Source organism: Zalophus californianus, chromosome 2 (assembly GCF_009762305.2).
Source record: "Zalophus californianus isolate mZalCal1 chromosome 2, mZalCal1.pri.v2, whole genome shotgun sequence".
In the NCBI taxonomy this organism is placed as follows: Eukaryota; Metazoa; Chordata; class Mammalia; order Carnivora; family Otariidae; genus Zalophus; species Zalophus californianus.
This window is the reverse complement of record NC_045596.1, coordinates 133,723,316-133,745,853: the sequence shown is the minus strand read 5'-3', so window position 1 is coordinate 133,745,853 and position 22,538 is coordinate 133,723,316. Positions and strand designations below refer to the sequence as shown.

General features: G+C 42.8%; 2 protein-coding genes across 18 annotated transcripts in view; one reads left to right on the top strand and one right to left on the bottom strand.

The window, feature by feature from the left end:
• Nucleotides 1-3,977, top strand: part of C2H4orf45 (chromosome 2 C4orf45 homolog) — a 108,684-nt gene extending 104,707 nt beyond the window's left edge. For all 13 annotated transcript variants that reach the window (XM_027597760.1, XM_027597755.1, XM_027597756.1 and 10 more), the window contains one exon: nucleotides 3,802-3,977. In XM_027597760.1, coding sequence (XP_027453561.1) covers nucleotides 3,802-3,825 — 24 coding nt within the window. In that variant the 3' untranslated portion in view covers nucleotides 3,826-3,977. The remainder of the gene's footprint in view (nucleotides 1-3,801) is intronic.
• FNIP2 (folliculin interacting protein 2) overlaps nucleotides 1-22,538 on the bottom strand; it is a 137,820-nt gene that overhangs the window by 3,920 nt on the left and 111,362 nt on the right. For all 5 annotated transcript variants that reach the window (XM_027597742.2, XM_027597744.2, XM_027597741.2 and 2 more), the window contains 4 exons: nucleotides 21,003-22,356; nucleotides 19,890-20,046; nucleotides 5,547-5,747; nucleotides 1,969-2,084 (listed from right to left, as the gene is read on the bottom strand). In XM_027597742.2, the coding sequence (XP_027453543.1) occupies nucleotides 1,969-2,084; nucleotides 5,547-5,747; nucleotides 19,890-20,046; nucleotides 21,003-22,356 (1,828 nt within the window). The remainder of the gene's footprint in view (nucleotides 1-1,968; nucleotides 2,085-5,546; nucleotides 5,748-19,889; nucleotides 20,047-21,002; nucleotides 22,357-22,538) is intronic.

Here is a 22,538-nt window from a genome sequence, read left to right as displayed (position 1 = left end):
GATGCAGGTTTGCTGTGTGTGCATGTGTGTGGGGACACAAAGCTGCTCTTCCCACAGTTGGGGTCACCTAGTTTAAGCGCAGAAGTGTTCTATATTCCTCGACCACATCATTGGGTTGTACTTTAACGTCTTCTCCAGTATCTCCTCATTCTTCCAGTCAGTGCTCTTCAACACGGACTGACTGTGGGGTGGGGGGAGACACAAAGCTGCTCTTCCCACCAGTTTAAGCCCAGAACTTTTCTATGTTCCTCAACCACGTCACTGGGTTGTACTGTAACGTCTTCTCCAGTATCTCCTCATTCTTCCAGTCAGCGCTCTTGAACGCGTACTGAGATTCCGCACCTAGGCTGGAATCAGGCTTAGGAAAATGATGAAGGTGGGAGTTTTTCTAAAAACTTGGGGATTTGTTCAATTGGTTAGACAATTCAGATCCTCACTAAGCATCTGAGCTACAAGATTCTGGGAGCAAAGTGACACTAATAGATACTGAGTCAAGAGACAACATAGCATCAAATGGACGTGACTTTGGCTGCCTCTCTTACAGCAGAGGCGGATACAGCATGGTCACTGGCTAAATGCTGCCAAATGTCCTGAAAAAAATTAGGACTGCTTCAGTCCATGGAATATGTCCTATTTTTTTTTCCCTTGAATTCCAAAAATGAAAAATCAAAAATAAAATTTAAAAAGGTAGCTGGCATTACTTCATGGAACTTTCTATGCTTTCTCCAGTAATGCTGCCTACAGATCTCCTTTCAGGGTAGATAAGAAGTTCTTCAGTACCTTTTGTGCTGCTAGCTCTGACCAGGAGAGAAAGGGGCTAGAGCGAGGCTGGATGTGACCCCCACTAATAATGCACCAAGAGGACCGAGAGATGAGGCAGATAATAAGTCCTTATGATCCTTCTAATAGTGTCGATGGACACCTGCCAGTCAGGGTCCAGGTGAAGATCCTAGAAATGTAAGGCACACATCTGGCAATGGAAACCTGGTGAGGCAGGACTCAAGTCTGAGGCTGGTAAAGAGATCTAAACAACTAAGAACAACAATAACAGCAACAAAGATAACTGCAAGTTAACTGCCAAAGCAAATGCCTCAAAAGGGAAAAACATTTTTTTGAATAAAGTATGGGGAAAAATGTATGACAGGAAACGCCAAGAGCCAAACAATACAGTAAGTGATATCCTGGGTGTGAAAGATGAAAAGTCTGACAAGAATGCAAAGGCCCAAGTCTTGAAATAATATTTTGATTAGCAGGCTTGATAGAGAATTTCAAGGTTGACATTAAAGACACAATAATTTCTTGTCCCAAATTAGGGGAATCATCATCACAGGGAAGGGGGTCAATTCCCCATAGACACAATGTCTTTTTGTTAGTTCTCTGTTGAAACATTAAGCAGAGAGTAACACAAGTCAGCATTTCTTCTCTGAGAGAAGGTATGGCCAAGACCCAACCCTCGGAAGATGATCTACACTGTCAGTAACATCAGTATGTCTCCTCTTCCAAGGGGCTTCTACTGAAAGAGGGGAAAGTATGGTCACCCTGTGGACATGCAGGCGGCCCCTGAGAGTCCAGGAGAAGGCCTTTCTTGCCTCCTCCAGGGAGCGAAATGTAAACACAAGCTCTGCTGCATGTCTGATAGGTGGCGCCTTCGACCTCTCACCGAAATGACTAGAAATGGGCAGGCAGAATGGGATTAAATTTTTCACTTTCAAGCATAAAATAATCCAGGGAGGAGACTAACATAAAGTACCAGTAGCTTAGAGTTCTGCATTTGTTTGCGGGTATGAAACTCCAGTATCAGAGATACGAAAGATGGGAAGCAGCTGAGGCACACATCTCATGAACCCCAAACATTTCAGTGGGGCACTGGGGCGCGCAGGTTCTGGGTGACACAGGCTAAGTGGGTTGGTCAGTGGGTGCGGGGCTAGGGTCAGCCCTATCACAGGGGGAATCAGTGGCAGAACTCACCCCAGTACGACACCTAATTCTTTCACATGGACTCGTGTGTGTCCACGAAGATATTCGGACAGCATCTTACTTTTAAGGTACATCTCTTGTAGTCTATCTTCAAGATGCATGATGCACTGTGAAGCCAACAACATTCACAATGAGGGCTAGGATTCAAGTCTCTGCCAATATTCTAAAGAGCTGGAATTCTCTTAATTCATTTCTAAGGACACAGCTATAATCTCATTCCTTCCCAACACACTTAAAAATTACAAACCATATCAAACCAGTGGTAGGTATAAGAAAAGGTTTTTATAAAACAACAGTTTACTTTTTCTAATGACTACTAAGATCTTCATACATATCTGCTAGTCTTTTTTAAAAAGCAACATAGCTTCATTCTGTAAGTGCAATTATTTCCTACTTTTCTAAAATCTTTGTAATAATCTTTTCCCCATGTTATTAATAAATCTTTATCAATGTAATTTTTATCATTAAATAATTTTTGAGAATGTGAATTACCATTATTTACTTATCCACATGGCAATCTGAGTTTTTGTTACTAGAAATAATTGTTTAAGGAGTATCTTTGTTGTTTTCCTATAGCTCACATGATTTCGGTGAAATGCATCCCCAACAGCAGAGTGAATGGAACAAGGTTACTTTAAAAATTTTTTTTCCTCTCAAGAGTGTATTTTAACTAGGTCTTTAATAACAATAAAGAAAAGGCAATTATTCTCAGGACATCTCTACCCTTGGAAATGTGTCCAACTTCATTTTTTAGAGAATAGCAACCATCTGTGTCTTTCACCAGAGGCAAATGCTTTTGCATTTGGCAGGCAGAGGCATCCAAGCATCTTCAGTAAGACACCTGATGGCTTTGGCAAGGGTAATTCCATCATACATAATTTTTTCTAGACCATTACGCCTGTTATTTTCAAGGTAAAAAGATTAACAGATGCATTTGAAAATGTTGATCTTGACCACCTGGGCTGATCAGTGACAGGAAAAAAGTGTCTATTCGAGATGCAATCTTTTCAGTTTTTCACTGGCTTAAAATCTTAAATGCACTGTGTGGAGTGGGTGAAAAAAACTGGTAAGTAACTAAGAGCAATAATCAAAGCAAGGAGGATTTCACCAATTTTCATGAAAATGTTCCTCCAAGTAAACAGAGTTAGGTGGTAAAAGGATCTCCTGTTAAGTTTTCAGTTCCTTATGGAGTAAATACAAAGTTTTTAATAAGAGTGTTATAAAATATTAAAAAGAACATTCACATTATGTGGCATCCTTTGTTTTAAATGGTTAATTTATGGTGTCTTCATAGTCCCCATGAAAACTGTATGTTGTAATGTGGAAATAAAGAGAACATTGGTCTATATGGAACTTGAAATCAAATCATTTAGAATTTTTTTTTTATAAAAGGTTTGATTATCAAATAGAACTGCTTTGGGTTCTGCCCTCCCCTTTCTGGGATTTTATTCCTGAGATGGATTTCTTTAATTTTTAACTTCTGAAATTTTAAATAGCCACTTTTTCCTTTCGAAAATACTGAAGGCTCTAATAGTCATTTAGTTGTGTTTCATTCAAGTAATTTTTTTAAGGAGAGTTTTAGACTGCAGATGAAATTTTCTTTGACCTTGGTTTTGTCAGGTTAAATAAGTCATTCATAGTATTAAGTGACTAAACATACTGCTATCCAAACAAAGTAAAAAGAATTAGCTATAGCAATTTATTGTCTGGATAACTAAGATGTCAAATGTAGCTATGTGTTACAGAATAAAATATGAAAGTTCGGCAAATACTTATAATAGTAAAAAAAAGTATAAAATCTAATGTATCTTTCTTTCCTTACAGAAAAAGAGTTCAGCCTCTAAATAGGCATGATGCAGCTTGCTACTAGGAAGAAAAACTGCCTGCAAATATAGAACAAAAGTAAGGTCATCATAACCCGGAAGTGCTTCTCACATTACCCCCTGGGACAGAGGTCCTGCAAGAGTATGCTTCAGTCTAAAGCCCAAATAAAGATTCTGGTGAAAAGCTGTTGTCAGTCTTTACAGCTGGTAAATTTGTTTCATGATACTATTTATTAGCAATCACTCTAATAGTAGCTGTTTCCTGAGAACTCATGACATGTAACGCTGTTCCAAGTGCTTTACCTGAATCATCTAATTTCATTTTCATAACCATATGAGGTAAGCTCCATCACCTCCTCAGCTTTACAGATATAGAAACTGAGACTCTGAGAAGTCACACAGGAAGGAGCAGAGCTTGAAAGTGACCCCAGACTACTGGGCTCTACAGGCCACGCACTGGCCACCGCTGTACACCGGCTGTCAGTGTCCCATATTGGCAGAGTGCTTTGCCAGTTTTTTAAAAAGCAGTATCTCAGACCTAATTTTCAGAGGATTCTCACAACATGCTTGTCGAATGCGTACTATCTTTGTTTTACAAGTGAGAAAGCTGAGGTTCAGAGACGCTCACAAGGCTCATCGATGGCAAAACCTAGACTTGAAGCCAGTTGCACTGAGGGGTCTCCCTATCGTGCCACACTGCCACAGCTTAGATGACAACCACACCGTATTTCAAATCACCATCTTGAAGGCCACAGAACTCTTGACTTTCTGAGGAATGTGGTGCAACTATAGGTCTGAAGAACTCAGGAAAATTACCACTCCATTTGCATTACTGTAGGCAATTAATATTTAGCTTCCTCCTTTGTTATTAAATAGCTCTGTATCTGTTGTGGAGGCCAGAAGGGAGGTGACGGATACTCTGGTCTGGGGGTATACTGCAGAGGGCAACCGAGTGCAGGGGGGAATGAGCTGAGAAGGTGGGTGCTCTCTCACCTCAGCGCAAATCCCTGAGGTCGGTCAGCTCACTTACGATTCTCCTAGCTTTCTGCCCTTGAGCCTCTCTTCCACTTTTGAGACCTTTCTCCCTCCCACTCAAAATATATTTTCTCTCAGTCTCTCTGCACACACACACACATACATTGAAAAGTATCTGTTTTCTACATTCATTCCAATGCCTGGGGGAGAGCTGTTAATCATTTCCTAGGAGTTTATGGGCTCTAGTTTATGTTTAATATAATGTTATGAAGTCAATTTTTAAAAATCCCATTTAAAAAGGAACAACTGATACCATCGTCTATGGGTATAGTACTTCAAAACTGTGTTTATACAAATGATATTCTGTTTTATCCTTAGCACTTTTAGGAGAACGGTTCCTGAACAAAAGGAACTAGAATCCCTTCAGAAACTGGCCTGCTTGATGTTGATCCAATAAAGGAGAACTAATGAGTTCTCCAAAAGAAGATTTTAAATTTCCTTTTATGCCTGATCCCTTCCCCCATAGCTTTTTTCCTTTACCATATACCTTATTCAAAAAGATTTCCGTGTCACTGTGTATTGTTTCATGGACGAGCTATTTTTACTGAAATCTACCCTGTTTGCTGGTGTTATGTTGCATGTTCTATTTTTACTTATGCTAATGTCCAACTATATGAAACACAAAACATTTGGGGTTGTGATTTTATAATCAAGGTACTGTTAAAAGTGTGGTAACTATCTTTCTTTGGTGATAGGAGAACAAGTACTTACAAAATCAGCAGGGAGGTGAAGCTTGTAAAGCTGTAAAATGGAGTGGAGCAAACTGGACACCTGACTCGAGACCAAGACATCCTGGCCCAGTTTCATGCCGTCCGTCACCTTCCTCTGACTTGTGGCTACCTGGACACTCCACTTATCCGTGTCTGCGATAATACAGACCGCTTCGGCAATCGGCTCGTCAAGCACTGGGTGCTGGAAGGCAAACACAGGGGGTCAACTCTGCAGAGCACTGCCAAGTGGCACTCAGAATGTCCAGAATGTTTCCGTAATTTAGCATTAGCCTGACAGTTCACAAGCTGCCAGCAGGAGCTACAGGAATTGAGAGTGTTATGAGGACTAAAATAGGAGTGTCATCAAATCGTCATTTGAAATTCACATGATAAAAATTGCATTTAAGTGGTATTTTTTTTTCTTCCACCCAGGAGGTACGCTATAAATGTTGTTAACGTTCACAGATAAGTGAAAAGATATGTGCCCTCCTTACATTCCAGGATAGCAAAATTCCTTTCCTTTTGAAAGACTGCACTCTTCTTTTAAAATGGAGAAAATCAGAATAAGGTGAGGGATTCTATTGCCATTTCTCCAAAACAAGGTTAGTCAGGGCAACTTAATATTCCCTTAAAGTTATAGCTTTAATCATTAAGCAGTATTTACTTAGTGACCATGTGTTACATACATAAAGCAACTCTACCAACCAACTAAAATCAGATGAGGGACAAATTTATCTAGAGGAGTCCAAAAGGTCAAACGATGGCTACTGATGAGTAACTTAAAATGCAAAATCCTCAGTAACTATGTAGTTACGGACAGAGCAAGCTGACAACCAGTAAATTGTGCCACAGGGCCAAGAGGGTAAACATTGACGTGGTCAAGGCAAAGGGCTTTAAAAAAAAAAAAAACCACCACCACACTAATGTCCTAAAACTGATCAAAGTGTAACTGCTTCATCACCAGCACCTGGAGTAAGAGCAATGTGGCTCACTGGGGAGGTCATGGATGGGGGAATTCTCCAAACATGAATTACTTTAGAAGGCTGCAGATCCAGATACAGTAACAAAAAAGGACACAGAAGCTGGCTCAATTATTTTAAAAGGAGAAACTTAATGGGTACAAGAAATGTAAAAAAAAAAAAAAAAAAAAATCAAACTTGAAAAATGAGCATGAGTCATTTTTAAATCACTGGATCAAAGAGAAAAGACTAAAGACAAAGGGGTCAAGGGTTGAGACAAACCATCAGGAATCTGTGAGCCCATTCCTTGAAGGAGGGGCCTGAATCTTTTCTGCCTGAATTCTTAGCCCCTAGCACAGGACCTGGCATTTGAAAAATGTTACTAAATTAAAATGAGACAGGTTAAGTACAAGCAAATGACAGAGTTGATGAGCACCCTGCATTCCCTAAAACAGCATGGTATTGCTGACTCCTATGTTAGTAGGTTCCAGAACAGAGAAGAACAGGCCAAACATTTACAGAAGAGTACCTTAAAAGAAATACTTCAAGCATGACACATTCTCAGGCTACTACATATCTAACACAGAGCTCCCTGAATATATTCACAGGGCAACCCAATGTCTCCAACCAATCACATCATTTAGTAACCACTCACTTATTTACTGAAGAATAGACACTTTTTTTTTTTTTTAAGATTTTATTTATTTATTTGACAGAGAGAATGAGCACAAGCAGGGGGAGAAGCAGGCGGAGGGGAGGGAAAAGCAGGCTCCATCCCAGGACCCTGGGACCATGACCTGAGCCGAAGGCAGATGCTTTACTGACTAAGCCACCCAGGTGCCCCAAGAATAAAGACTTTTTAAAGGAGGATGGAAGTAAAGGAAATGTAAATTGGTCAAGGTTAAAAAAAGGAACGCTGGAGAGATATCATAAGCAACTACTTTCGTTACAATTGAAGGGATGCCAAGGCTACTGGTGGTCCATCGCTGACTTGGTCTAAACTTCTTTGGGGTCAGAGAGTTGAAGCTTACTTAAGTTCCAATGATTCTGGAGATTTCTCATATGTATCTTTCCAAAGAAAACATAAACCCCACTAAAGAGATTTGGCTTATTAGTCAGTCTCTAAGCTTTCAGAATTTAAAGAACTCTAAGATCCAGAAGACCATGTTTGGATTTATCACAGAAACACACACCCATACACACCCTATGCCCTGGTATTCAATTTAAAATTCCTCTTAGGAAAGGCTCTACTTTTAAGGCACATGTAGAACTACAATAAACAAAAAAATTACATGTATGCTTTTTTTTTTTTTAAGGTTTTATTTATTTGACACAGAGAGAGCACAAGTAGGGAGAGAGGCAGAGGGAGAGGGAGAAGCAGGCTCCCTGTTGAGCAGGGAGCCTGATGCGGGGCTCAATCCCAGGACCCTGGATCATGACTTGAGCTGAAGGCAGATGCTTAACCAACTGAGCCACCCAGGCGCCCCTGTATGCTTCTTTTCAATACCAACTTTTTCTTTTCAGCTGTATCTTAATCATAGAACAAATTAAAGGTGAAATCTGTCACGGCAATTTTTTAAGTTCACAATTTTATCAAGTTCCCATGTACACCAGGGTACACACAAACACATACACTTGGCAGCAGCAGTAACACACATGAGCAGTCCTTCTGGGAAATTAAGTAGCTTAAGAAATGCTGTAAAACCTAAGACTGAAGGATTCAGACACCTATTAAAAGCCTGATCCATCCATCTGCTGTTCTTAGGGCTTGGAGTTTAGACATAGAGACTAGAAAAAAAGAAATGAGCAGGAGAGGCAGGGCATGGCTGCATCCTGGTGGAGACTGTGGCCTCCTATGGATCTTAAGAAAAGGAAGATAAAATATGGATAGCTATCATATTGGGCAAGTAATTTTACTTAGTAAGATTCCTCTTCTTAATGTTAAAAAACTCTTTAAGGAGTGGGGGGCACTTTGTTAGTTTGACTAAGTATCATCAGAAAACCAAAAAAGCCCTCATCATATATTTACCCCTTTAAAAGTTCTCCTCCCAACCATCAGTGTCTGAGATTAAATAGCACCTCTGATGTTCTGAGCTCTGAGTGAAAATCTGAAGGAAATATTAATATTAAAAATAGTCACTTCCCCTTAAAAATGCTTGTTTGGTTGAAAACTTTATGAACTGTAGGAACACTGTTATGTATCAATTGTCCTTTTCTCTCTCAAACCAAAGAGAATTAATTTCAAGGTACATTTCTTGCCCACAGAGTTCACTAAATTCTCTTATCAGAATGAGTCTGCAGAGCTGCCTGGGTAGCTCAGTCGGTTAAGCGTCTGCCTTCGGCTCAGGTCATGTTCCCAGGGTCCTGGGATCGAGTCCCGCATCGGGCTCCCTGCTCCTTGGGAGCCTGCTTCTCCCTCTCCCACTCCCCCTGCTTGTGTTCCCTCTCTCGGGAGGGAGAGGGGGCACACAAGCGGTGGGGAGGGGCAGAAGGAGCAGACCCCCCTCCCAATGAGGAGGGAGCCCAATGTGGGGCTCGATCCCAGGACCCGAGCCAAAGGCAGATGCTTAAGTGACTAAGCCACCCAGGCACCCGATTCAAACTTTCCTTCTTCCATACTTAAAGTGTGGGCCACATTCACCTATACATATTTACTTCCAGGACTCTCCAAGAACCCCCTTCTCCAGGCTGAGAGGGCTCCTGCCTCTTACCTCAGGCTGTGCCCAGAATGTTGTCCCTGCTCCCTTCTAAATTTTTCAATCTTTTGGGGGCCTCTGGGTGGCTCAGTAGGTTAAACATCTGCCTTCAGCTCAGGTCACGAACCCAGGGTCCTGGGATGGAACCCCATGTCAGGCTCCCTGCTCAGCAGGGGAGTCTGCTTCTCCCTCTGCCCCCACCCCACTCTCGTGCTCTCTCGCTCAAATAAATAAGTAAAATATTTAAGAAAAAAATAAATGTTGCTGGAGTGGAGGGGGGTGGGATGGGGTGGCTGAGTGATGGGCACTGGCGGGGGTATGTGTTGTGGTGAGCGCTGTGTGTTGTGTAAGACTGAGGAATCACAGACCTGTAGCCCTGAAACAAGTAATACATTACATGTTAATAATAAAAAATTATCTTTTTCTAAATAAATAAATTAAATAGATGTTAAAAAAATAAATAAAATCTTAAATTTTTCAACCTTTCAAGGACCCAACTTAGGTCCCACCCCCCACGTCCCAACTCACTCCACAAGACATCTTTCCCACATTCACTGCTCTTCTTTTGACTTCTGAGGGTTTTTACAATCTACATTTTTAAATTTTTTTTTATTTATTTAAGAGAGACAAAGAGAGCATGAGTGGAAAGAGGGAGAAGCAGACTCCCTGCTGAGCAGGGAGCCCAACGCTGGGGCTCGATCCCAGAACCCTGGGATCATGGGCAAAAGCCCAACCGACTGAGCCACCCAGGCGCCCCTACAATCTACATTTTGACATTTAATCACACTGTCTTAACTTGTTCTTGATTTCACATCTGTTTGTCTACTCAGTGATTACATAAGTAATTCAAGGAAAGAAATCACATTTTCTTTTTCTTCCGTAGCCTCTGAAATGAGCACAACAAAATGCTAGGCATGTGCTAAGTATCTAACACATGCTGGCTCTGTTGAACAATTCTCTATGCAGATTTCTTTATTTTTGGATTTAGTCCAGTTCCTATTAAGTCATCTGCACAATTATTAATTTATTTCTTTTCCATGTACCACATTTAAATGACTAACATTTCATGTAATCACCTATTTTTAACTTAAGGGCAGGAAAATACCATTCTCACATATATGCTTCCTATAACTACTTATTAATTCATCATGCCATTTTTCCTGTGGGGCGGCCAGGAACACAGCACTGCTCTACAGACAGAAACACTAAGGACAAAAAATGTAACAGCTTATTAAGTATCTTGGTATGTCAGAAATAGAAGCTAGTAACTCATGCGTTTCCAACTTTTATCTCAGTGAGTCTGCCAAGCCCTCTACTTTGAAATCCTAGGACCTCGTCAGGGTGGAAATCCCTTGGAAGATAAGATTGCAATAAGTGTGAATGACAGTCTCAACTTAATGTCAAAATAGGAGCAATATAGTTGCCTCTATTAAGACTTTAAGAAACTTCCCCATCTTTACACTGTTGGCATTGCCCAACACATACTCTGAGCTGACCCTTTATCAAACCTCAAAGATGTCCACCTCACATGTGTATTACAGGCAGTGGGAGTGTGGACAGACTTCTGTACTCATAACCAGCTCCCAAATACGCAGTTATAATGGGGCAGGTTTGATTACTAGGGACGAGACACCGAGCAGCCTCTTTCAAACATACAGGGAGCAGGTGATTTATGATTCAGGCAATTGGAAGCACCTCCCTGTATCTTTTATTCATCTCTGAAATATTCTGAATAAAACATTAAGATTCCTTGGCATCATTTGAGTGTCAATTTGTTATTCTATATAAGATAATTCTGGTACATATTGTAACTTTATTAAACTGAACTTGAATAAGAGGATGCCACATGACAGAATGCCTTTTAAAAAGATTCTCGAACCATTCTGTTACAATACTGGCCTTTACATAGCTTCACGTGAGGCCTTTCCTTAGTCCTATGAAGTCAACGGGATAAGTAATGTGGTGAGGTTCACCTTCTCAGCACCTGCTCTTGGTTAAATGTCCTCAGATCCTCCTTTTTATTCTTCTACCTCATTAGAAGTGAAGGCCCACCTACTTCACCATATCCTCCACTGCCCTGGAGCTGATGACTTAAGCAATGTAACAGTCCTGGGCTGACCCACCCCACCTCTGGATGGATGCGAGCCACACATGAGGATGGCAGCCACGTGTGGACTGCTGACTGGTTTTGTTTGGTTTCCAAACAAAAAACCGTTTAGTGTCACATTCATTCAGAGAAAAAGAGCCTGGTTATCACTCACCATTCTTTTTTTTTTTTTTTTAAGATTTTATTTATTTATTTGAGAGAGCGAGAATGAGAGAGAGAGAGAGAAAGCACATGAGAGGGGAAGGGTCAGAGGGAGAAGCAGACTCCCCGCCGAGCAGGGACCCCGATGCGGGACTCGATCCCGGGACTCCAGGATCATGACCCGAGCCGAAGGCAGTCGCCCAACCAACTGAGCCACCCAGGCGCCCATCACTCACCATTCTTAAACACTTCTTCCGGTCTATAAAATCATGCGGTGTAATACTGTCTCTTACTAAATGCTCAGCATCTAGGCTTTCCTGACAGCACTTTTACCAAGAAACGGGACAGACAGAACCTCCTGTGGTGGGGCGCCTGGGTGGCTCAGTCGTTAAGCGTCTGCCTTCGGCTCAGGTCCTGATCCCAGGGTCCTGGGATCGAGCCCCACATCGGGCTCCCTGCTCCGCGGGAAGCCTGCTTCTCCCTCTCCCACTCCCCTGCTTGTGTTCCCCTCTCGCTATGTATTTCTCTGTCAAATAAATAAAAATCTTAAAAAAAAGAAAAGAACCTCCTGTGGTGGCGAAGCCAGCTCTGCCTGCATGTTAAGAAGATGGTCATCAACAGAATCAGCCAGAAGAGTCTCCGGTTTCCTGAGAGAGTCACACGGTCCTCTGAACCCTCCCCTGGCCCCGCATGCTCATCCCCTACCAAACTCCGGGTACAGACACCACTTCCAGGAAGTCCTTCCACGCCTGTCCTGTGCCTCTCACTGCAAGAGACTCTACCGCACTATTTTTACTGCTTATTGACTTCTGTGTACTTCCTGTTATAGAGTTCAAACTCCTTGAGGACAGGTGCCATATCTTCTCTTGGGCTGCTTACAAGTTTTGTCTTTGATGTTCTCTATAGCTTAAGACTGGATTTGTTTGTATTTACACTTACTCAGGAGTCAGTGTGCTTATTTCATCTGAAAACTCTCAGTCATTCCTTCAAATACTGTTTTCCCTCGCCTTGTCTGTCCTCGCCTTCCGAATATGCTATAAAATTTTCTCGTTCTAGCCTCCATGTCACAAATTCTAATTCTCTCCAGTGGTATTTAATCTGCTCTGCTCTCCAACCTATCCCTTGGGGTTGGATCCTCATGGTCCTATTTTTCACTTTTAGAAGTTCTTTTTAGTCCTTTTACAAATCTAAATAATCACTTATCACATCAACCCATCTCTTTATTAAAGGTCCAATTCCTTCTTTTTTATGACCATAACCATTTTAAACACAGTAACTTAATAGTTATTTCAGATGGTTCTGGGAGTGCTAATTGTCCAGCTTGGATCTGCTTACTCTCCCTCATCCTGATTTCCTCATACACGGTTTGTAATCTCTGAACATGAGCCCATCTTGTTGGGGTTGTTTGTTTTATGGGCTCTGTGTGTCTCTTGGAAACAGGTTCAGTGGCAGTCACTAAAGGCTTAAGAGTTAAAGTGGAGAAGAGGAAAAGCAGCAATGTGTGTCTTATGAGCTGGTGGTTACGAGAAAGTGTCCAATGTGCTTCCTTCTGCCAGAGTCCTAGAGGTTTCAATGCTTCTGAATTTTACATTTATTTCTTGTTCAGGGATTCCCAAGTCACTTGGGTAGAATAAATCTGGACCGCCAACCCACTCACAGAATGGGCCTGGGGCTTTGATTTCTCATGGGTGACTTTATTTTCTCCCAACCAAGTTTCCAACTTGTTTCTTCGTCGCCTCACTGTTTATGGTTGGAGTTTTCTAATCCCCCTTTCATGGAAGAATAGCTCTTTGAAGCTTCAGGCTTCATGTAAGGGGCTCAGTTCCAGGTCCCAAGCCTTATATGCATATGAGACTACATCTTTCATCCTGAGTAAATCTTAGAAACTCAGCACCCAATTCCTAGGATCTGTATCCAGACTGAAATCCCAGAAGGCCATGGTTATATAAGCCCAAACTTACTGCTCTGGCTTTGATTTTGACTTGTTGCTGGCACAAAAGGATTTCCACTTTTCTTCATGCACAGATATTAGAACAACTGGGCTGGATGGGGATGGTACTATTTTACCCATTATGTCTATAGTTTTAGAGAGGAGGCACGCCATTTGCAGCAGCACAACATGGTACTGGAATCCTCCAGCCTCACACCTTGACCATGACTGTAAACACAGCACCTAGCACACGGTATTTTTTGATAGGAAGTAAACTTCCAAGGCATGACTCTCCTTCTCTTCCCCGAAAGCCATGTGCAGGCTCCCTGCCTCATCTTTGGCCAAACAAGTCAGCTGGACCACCTGACATGACACCATCAGAGATTTCTAGTTTATATCAAGCAGACTGTTAAACATACGAAAATACCACAAGACGTAATAATTATATGATCTTATCATAACGATGTAAGCATTTCTTTACCAGAATTTATTTTCTCTTGGAAACAGGTTCAGTGGCAGTCGCTAAAGACTTAAGCGTTGTGATGAGGTGGAGAAGAAGAGAAAGAAAATCAATCATTGTGCACCACGGACATTGCTGAGGGATCCTGGTAGGTATACCAAGGCAGGGGCTCTGGGAAGCCCAAAGACATCATGAAAACATAGGGACCTGGTGGCAGAGGGAAGGAGGACAGGGTCTGGTGAGGTGGTCTGGGAGGGGCTACATAGGACATCTGACCTTCTGTGGGTTTGTGCCTGTGGCGGTCATCACCAGGCTCACTAGGCTGACACCCAAGGTCAGCCTACAGTCTTGTAGATACAGTGCGCAACCTTGGGCACAGCTTAATTATCAGGCCTGTCACTTGCTGAGAAAAGAAACAATTTAAAGTCCAGGAAAGGAGCTCAAGGTCAGGAAGAGTCATTTGACTAAAGCCATGTGAGGATGTACAGGACTGCAAAATAAAATGCAAGTAGGTTGATAAGCTTTTTTACAAAGAAGGGCATAGATGTCCAAATATTTTGTACATAGTGAACAAATTTAAGAAAACATCAAAATTAGACATGTGTCTAATATTTACAAAATGCAAGGGCACTGAAGCCTGAGAGACCTATAATAAGCTTTTTACTCTCCTTTAGGTATAGAAAATGAAAACAGAGCCAAAGGCATCATGTCTAAACACATTACTCTTCCCTTTTATTTTAAAAAAACTACCTGCCATTTCTCTTTAGAAGAAACAGACAGACCAATCATCACAGTTTTAGCCACAAACACACATTCCTAAATCCAGTTCCATAGGGAACAGTCAGCTAACGTCACTGAGCACTTTCTAGGTGCACAGAGGGAGGTGCTGGGAATATGAAAGAAAGAAAGTCTCCCTCCTCTGCTCCAGAGGCCTACAGCCCGAGTGGTAGAAAAATGTCAGAAACAGAACAAAGGTGTGGTACAATGTGCTAAGGAACCTGAGGGTATAAAGTTCTACCTGGGGGCAATTCCAGCCAAGGAGTTTGTATTTTACTCTCTTAAAAGAATGGGAAACTATTAGAGCAAAAGAGTAAATGATCATATTCAGGGGTTAGCAAGAGCCCTCCTACGGCACTGTACGAGATGACTAGAAGGGAAAAAACTGGACGTAAGAATTCTAGTTGGGAAGGTTAAATAAGACTATATTGTAGTCACTGTGAGGAGGAGAATCAGAAAGATTTCAGATTAGAGTTGGCAATACCCAGAGATCAATAGTCCTCTTCAAATACTTAAAAAAAAAAAAAAATCACAATCCACAATAAGAAATCCATTTTAACATCACAACCCCATGTACACGCTTATACATGTGTGCACATACATACAGATTTTATGAAACAGTAAGACAGTGCTGTAGGTCCAAGGCACTGTCATTCTCATTACCCAGCATACAAAAATGAAAGCGACAAGAGGTGTTCTCAGATAGCTGATCTGTCCTACATGGATGCTTCCTTTGCAACACTATTGATTTTAAGGTTGTTGTTGACTTGAGGCACCTTAATGCTGTCTGCATTACTTAAGTAATGATTTATCATTTGATGTGACTTGCTGTTCTTTTGTAGTCTCCCTGGTTGATTACACTGCATGGCATAATTAGGTATTCATGAGCATGTATCAGAGCCAAGCTTTTAGCAAAGCTCCTTATCTGTACAACTGATTTCTGCCTGGTATTTCTGGAGTCAATCTGTTGCTACTCTTAAAATTAAATGAAAGAGGCTGCAATATCCAACTGTTAAACTTTGTTTTATAGATTATTCTGTAAAATGCCTGAAGCCCTGGACCACAGTTTTTTAAAAAAGAATTACAATGTGATGCTGATTTTGGTCTTGATGACCCTACCCTGCAGTTAGTCCCTTGGCCTGCTCTTTGTGATTTCACAGGCAAGGAGAAGTGGACATTTTTAGCCTGGAATGAATGTGTATATGGGTTCTGTTCCACTATCTCTAACAGGAACTACAAAGCACTTTCACATATATTAACAGCTAACATTTATTGGGCATTAGGAATGTGCCAGGCACTGTGCTAAACACTTGCTATGCATTATCTCAAGAGTCTTCAAACCAGACCTGTAAGTACTGTTCATTTTACAGAAGCTGAAACTGACGCTTGGAAGAGTAAAGAAACCTGCCCGAGTCCACAAAGCCACTAAGGGGCGAGCCATGATTCAAATTCAGGTTTGTCTGTCTTTAGAAGCCAAACTCTTAACCAGTGGATTATATTTCATCTGTTCTTAATACATTTTTTTGAGGCTTAGTGATACCAATTGATTTACTTGACTATTAGCAAATGAGTGGAACACTAAGACTTGAACCCAAGCCATCAGTGCTAAATCAGTGCTCCTCCCCCACTACCCCATAATTTAATACCCCTAACATCGCCCTGGGCAGCAGTATTCATGGGCAGACAAGCACACAGGAGGAAAAAAGAAGAGAGAAAAAGCTACTTGAGGGTCACAGGCACAGCCTGAAGCTGACTCACTCTCTCTCCCCCACTTTAACATCTAGAGTCAAAAGGAAAACAGAGAAAGAATGCACAGTTAGGTACGGCAGGGAGAAAAAAGTGAAACTAAATATTACCTTAGCCTAATATAAGGCAGCTGTATAATCTACATGCTAGGAGAGAAACAGTTGAAATGACAAAAAAGAGGTAGTATATGGATTAAACAAGAACATGTGTTTAAATATTTAAAGACTATCACAATCTTGATATGGAAAAGCCAATAATAAAAATGGAAATAAAGTTAATATGTCTTTCCTTTAATGAGACCAGAATAAGGAAACGCATAAAAATAAATTCTTAGGGGCGCCTGGGTGGCTCAGTCGTTAAGCGTCTACCTTCGGCTCAGGTCATGATCTCAGGGTCCTGGGATCAAGCCCTGCACTGAGCCCCATATCGGGCTCCCTGCTCGGCAGGAAGCCTGCTTCTCCCTCTCCCACTCCCCCTGCTTGTGTTCCCTCTCTTGCAGTCTCGCTGTCAAATAAATAAATAAATTATTAGTATTGGAAGCTCTAGAATTCAATCCCTCAATGAGAGAAGAAATTCCAGGAACTCGTCCACCATGGTTATAAAAGCACACATTTACATAAAAGATTTTACAATCCACTCACGTGCACAGGTCTGGAAAATAGATCAATAACTTAAATCAATTGCTTTTAAACAGTTACTAAGAATCCTTCGCTAAAAACAATGAGTATCAAATCCCAATGAAGTCTCGCATGAACACTAAAAATTATTAACATCCAAAAAATAGGTTTTTGAAAGCAAATTGAGTAAAGCAATTTATCCCAATCTCTTCTTTCTCAACAAATTATTATTTCAGCTCTAACTGTGGTCATGTATTTTTGTTCTTGGATCTTTGCTTCCTTCTCTGGCAACATACTCAAGAATTTAAATAATTACTAAACTTTATAGAGCAGTAAATTCAATAGAATGTTTTAAAAAAAAAACCCCTAATTTATTTTTCAACAAATATGTGTAAATGGCCGTTGAAAGTAAGGTTATTTTTATTTAAACACTGTCACAGACCAGAGTCCCAATCTGAGAGGCAGTTTAAATGGAACACTACTTCAAAAGCAAAATCCATTATAATAAATGTGCCAAGTGAAATTAGAAATCTACTAATGCTAATTGGATACATTCTGAATGTATTAAATTTCCAAAGATATTTTTATGAACCCTTTGCAATATCCTATTAACACCCATGCATGGCTGCACTTTGGATGTACCCACAATTTGACACAATATAGGTTATTACGCTTAATAAATTTTGATCTCAGGGTGATTGCATAGTCTAAAGAAATGAGAAAAGCCTACAGTGTGAAAACACTACTTCTGAAAGGAAGGGAAAATGATATATGAAAAATCTTTAAGAGTACTAATAGAGGAAACATGGATTGTTTTTTTCAGATATAAGAATTATAGAGCTCAATGGTCACCATTAAAACCTAATATACAAAAAACTGGAAATTGTCAGCCTATGGAAAATACTAAAAAAAGTCATAAATGGTTTTACAAATAAGTTCAAGGAAGGTTATAAATCAATTAATGATATTTCCATAGAGGTAAGTGAGCAAGTCCAGGGCATTTGGGCAACAACCCCCCCACCCCCATCCCCACCCCCAAGCTGGTAAGATCAATGGTACTGAAGACAACCTGCCCTAGTTCACACTCGATCTCCTGGCACCTCTGTCCGAAGCAGAACACAGGGCTTCATAGGGTCCAACAAGCAAGAACACCAATGTTCTTTTTTTTTTCTTTTCAAGAAGATTTTATCTATTTATTTGATAGCGAGAGAAAGAAAGAGTACAAGCAGGGGTGGGGTGGAGGGGCAGAGGGAGAGGGAGGAGGAGGAAGCTGACTCCCCGCTGAGCAGGGAGCCCAAAGCAGGGCAGGGCTCAATCCCATGACCCTGAGATCATGACCTGAGCTGAAACCAAGAGTTGGACGCGTAACCAACTGAGCCACCCAGGCGCCCCATAATGCCAATATTCTTACCAAACGACAGCAGAACAAAAAGAAAAACCCCACAGGTTTTGCACATACGGTTATAAACACATAGATCACTGACAGAAAAGGAAAAGAAGGCCTCTACTTCCCTGCCTTAATACTACTAATGGCTACAAAATGTATGCGAGTCTCTAACATCACTGGGACTTCCATGGTTTAAGACAACCTACATAGTTGTTGTACAATGAGGGCACTGTTCTTATTCTAATGTTACTGACGTAGGGACCTCTGAAATGATAAACAAGGATATAGTGCTCATTACGACTATGAAAATAAAATGTTATGACATTCTTTACAAGAGAAGAAAGCAACTTCATAGCTTCATTCCTGGAATATCCTGGTGAGGGGTGGTGTCCGACCACAAAGCAGGGTGGGGTTAGGAATGTTTGGGTATAAATGTATACACTGGACTGGCCTTCCCAGCTTCCAAGCACCCCTTCCCCATCTCTTCTCCCTCCCCATTCAGGGGGGTTTATGAGGACATCTGCTTCACTACTAAGCTCTTCTTCCCATTTCACACAAATACCTTCGGCCTGTTTAGCCTGTGTCTGATGCATGTTTAGTCTTCACAGAGGAGATCCTCAGGGCCAAAGATAACATACAGTGCCTTCTGCTCCACCTCTCACAAAATACTTGTTGGGTAAGGAGGTAGGTAAGAAGCCAAATTCCAATTTTCTTAATGCAGTGAGGACTTTCCCTATTGCACAAGTCACAATATGTTTCCAATGCACATCTATTTTTGCACATCTGCCCAATAGCAGCTCAATTAAAAACAGGTCCATCAGACTGACACAGTTTCCTTAACTGCTCAGTTCCTGTCACGCTGCAGATAGCGGAAAAGCACTTAACGGCAGCCACGAGGCAATTTTCCAGTAAGACTTGTTAATCTTTATACAGTCATCCTCGTGCAGCCATCAAAGCGAACTTAATGACAAATCAGTTAAAATAAATTACTCTTAGGAACTTGTAAGGATCGGATAAAAAGCAAACCATATGCGACATCTCTTCGGTCCTCCCCGTGACGGCATATAATTGCCACCATCTGTGCTGTTTATTCTATTTTGCCCAGCCTATGTGCCCTCCAGATCCACTCTCTGCCCTTCTCTGTCCTGTGCCGGCCCCAGGAGGCTGACCTCTGCGGACCTCGGGTCTGCATCAGTTTTGACCTTGCTCTCTGGCTTCCACCTGGGCTCAGCCAATGGGAAGGACAGAAGAGCTCCTCAGTGCTTGGGTTGCCAGGTGGCCCAGCCCCTCCTCCAGCCCCAGCTCTCCACAGCTCCGATGCCACTGCACCCCACTTATTCTTCAGGCCCAGGTGTGTTCATAGCTTCCAGCTGTCGCTAACCCCCGGGTACTTCACCAGCCCTTGCCCGCATCGCTAGAAACAATCCCGTAATTACATACTCTTCAGTTTAAACACCTGTTGCTGGTCAAGACCCTGGCTGACATCTTGTCAGCAGCCAGGGGCTCCAAGCTGGGATCACTTACATGGACTGTGTGGACCAGATCGGCCACCAGACACTGCTTCAGCTTCTCGTCACTGCTGGTCCCATGAAGCACCAGATCAGGCATGTACGTGGGGCAATAACCTGCCAGAAGTGAGCGGCCAAAGTTTCTTACATTTGGGTTGCTGATGCTCTGAGACCTAAAACAATATCAGTCCATTAGAATACACAATTAAAAATGTACTCCCTTCTTGCATTGCAACTGGAACAAAAACCCTAGGAACACAGTAAGAAAAATTGATTCAGGGTGGTCCATTTCACCAATCCTCCCGGAAGTGGATCATCGAAGTGGGAAAAGGAAGGGGGCTGAAAGAGAAAAAAAGACACCCCCCCCTTTTTTGGGGGGATGGAAGGGTAGAAAAAACAGTATTCTGATGGCCAGTTATGAGTTTGTTCTTGAACCTCATATCAAACATCTACCAGGTGGTCTGCGTCAAGAGAGTGAAGAAAGAGAAAGTCTACTGGGGCTGGGGCGGTGGGGGGGGAATCTTGCCAAAAATCTGGCTTTAGGAACTCGACACATCTGCACAGGGTGGTGCCCATGACAGTGCAGAAGAACAGAAGAAACCTGTAATTACTGCTTTCAGTCATCACAGACCAAATAATCAACCTGATGGAGTGTTAAGGAAGAGGTGTTGCTTCCCAACCACTTCCTGCTGCTCTGACCTGCAGGAGAGAAGCCACATGGTGAGGGTAATCCACCACATGGTGAGGGTAATCCACCACTCCTATGCAAGGCATCTGCTGCCAGCCATCTAACTTCCACTCCAATGACAGAAAATTAAAATCCCTGCTCCCCACCACCACGACCTCCACGGTATCCTTTAGCTTCCCAAAATGTCACAAGAGTTGCAAAGGCAACAAGTTGCCTCCTCACTTAGAGAGCTCAGATGCACTAACCAGGGCCACTGATCATCCTGGGAGAAAGCGCGGGCTTGAAGCCGTGTGCATCGGGTTGGTAACACTGCTCATACTCAGAGGAAAAAAAGCCATTATGTGTGAAACGGCTGACAGTACCTCATGTGCCCATGCGGGTGATGTCGGGAAAACAGTATTCAAACCCAGTTCCCTCGGCTTCCCAACCTGCCAGTGTTACCTTGGCAGAGGCAGCTCCACTTCCAAGGACCCTTCAGTCCGGTCATCACTGTGCTCCAGATTCAGCGAGGCTGAAGCACACGCTTCCTCGTCACTGTCTCCAAGAGCGCTATCTGAGCTTTCGTTTCTGGGAATGTCTCCTTCCAACCTGAAGTTGGCCTTCCTGTTGGCATCCCCACAGGGGACATCTGCAGTGCCCGAGAAACCAGAGTCCTGCTGTGCACACCTGCTTGGAACAGGCTGTAGCAAAGGTCCTTCTGCATCCTTCAAATGCAAACGTCTTGTTTTCTCCGGCATCCTCATTCCAATTCCTGCCGCACTGCAGTCAGGTGCCAGTGAGTCAGCAGACAGGTCGAGCTGCCCAGCAGCATCTGCTACAACCTCGGTTTTCATGCCTCTGTCCTCAGCAAAATCCCTCTCAAATGCACCTTCATCCTTCTCACAAGATGGACTCTGAGGACAGTGGACATTCTTCTGGAAGCCAGGTGTGAAGGAGCACCTAGAAACCTGCGGGTCCTGGGGCATGTCAGCGGCCGTCCTGGACTTAGCCAAGGGATGGCAGGCTAACTCTGGATATTGTCTACAGGCCGTTAGCTGCTTCTCCATTTTTTTTGTGTGGCTTTCAAAGTCAGACTCTGGAGATACAGAACTTCCAATTTGGAAAGTGACCTTCTCTACGGGGGGTTTCTCCCAGGAATGTCTGTCAGGGCAAGGCCAGGCTGCTGACCGGTCTGCGAGTTTCTTAGGCATCTCCCCTTTCAAGTCCTCACTGACAGTCTGCTGGCTGATCTTCACTCCTGCCCCCAGCCCCTCACAGCTGGAGGGTCTTGAAGAGCCATCTCGTGGCGCCTCATTTTCACTTTCTCCCTCCCCACAAAATGTGCCCTGAGGTTTCCCAGAGTTGTCCAAGGCTGGCTCTTGGAATCCCATGCTGCAGGCCTGAGAACTCTGCTCTGGCCTTCTGTGTCCTTCTTTGTCAGGTTTGGAACATAGGTCTCTAATGTCAGTGGCCTCTGGGGACACACCCAGCCCCTCAGGCCTGGGGCTCCTTCCCTCGGCCCTAGTAGGTGGCAGGATAGGGGGAAGGAGAGCAGGCTCACTTCTCACCGTGACCACCACATACTCAGACTCCTCTACCTCTCCCCTCTCCAAGGCTGTGGTGATGTTGCTCCCATTTAACACCTGGTCACCTTCACCGTGACTCCCACTCCAGGTCAGCTGGTTCTCTTGCAGCTCAGAGCAACGGAGAAAGTAGGTGAGGACATAAAGTATGCGCTGGACCAAATCCTTCTGCTTCCCCACCACGACGGTGCGAGTCAGCCTCACTGGAGAGCCAATAGCTCCGTAAAGATCACCTAGAGAGCAAAAGAGACACAAAGACAAAGTCGTCTGGGGCAAGACATGTCATGGGTATGTCGGCTTTCATGAGAGACGGACAGACGACTTACACTCTCAAATTAGAGCTGCTTCTTCACACACCTAACTGAGGCAAAAAGGTCATCCCTAGTAATGCCCATGTTTTAGTTTTGCCTCTCTA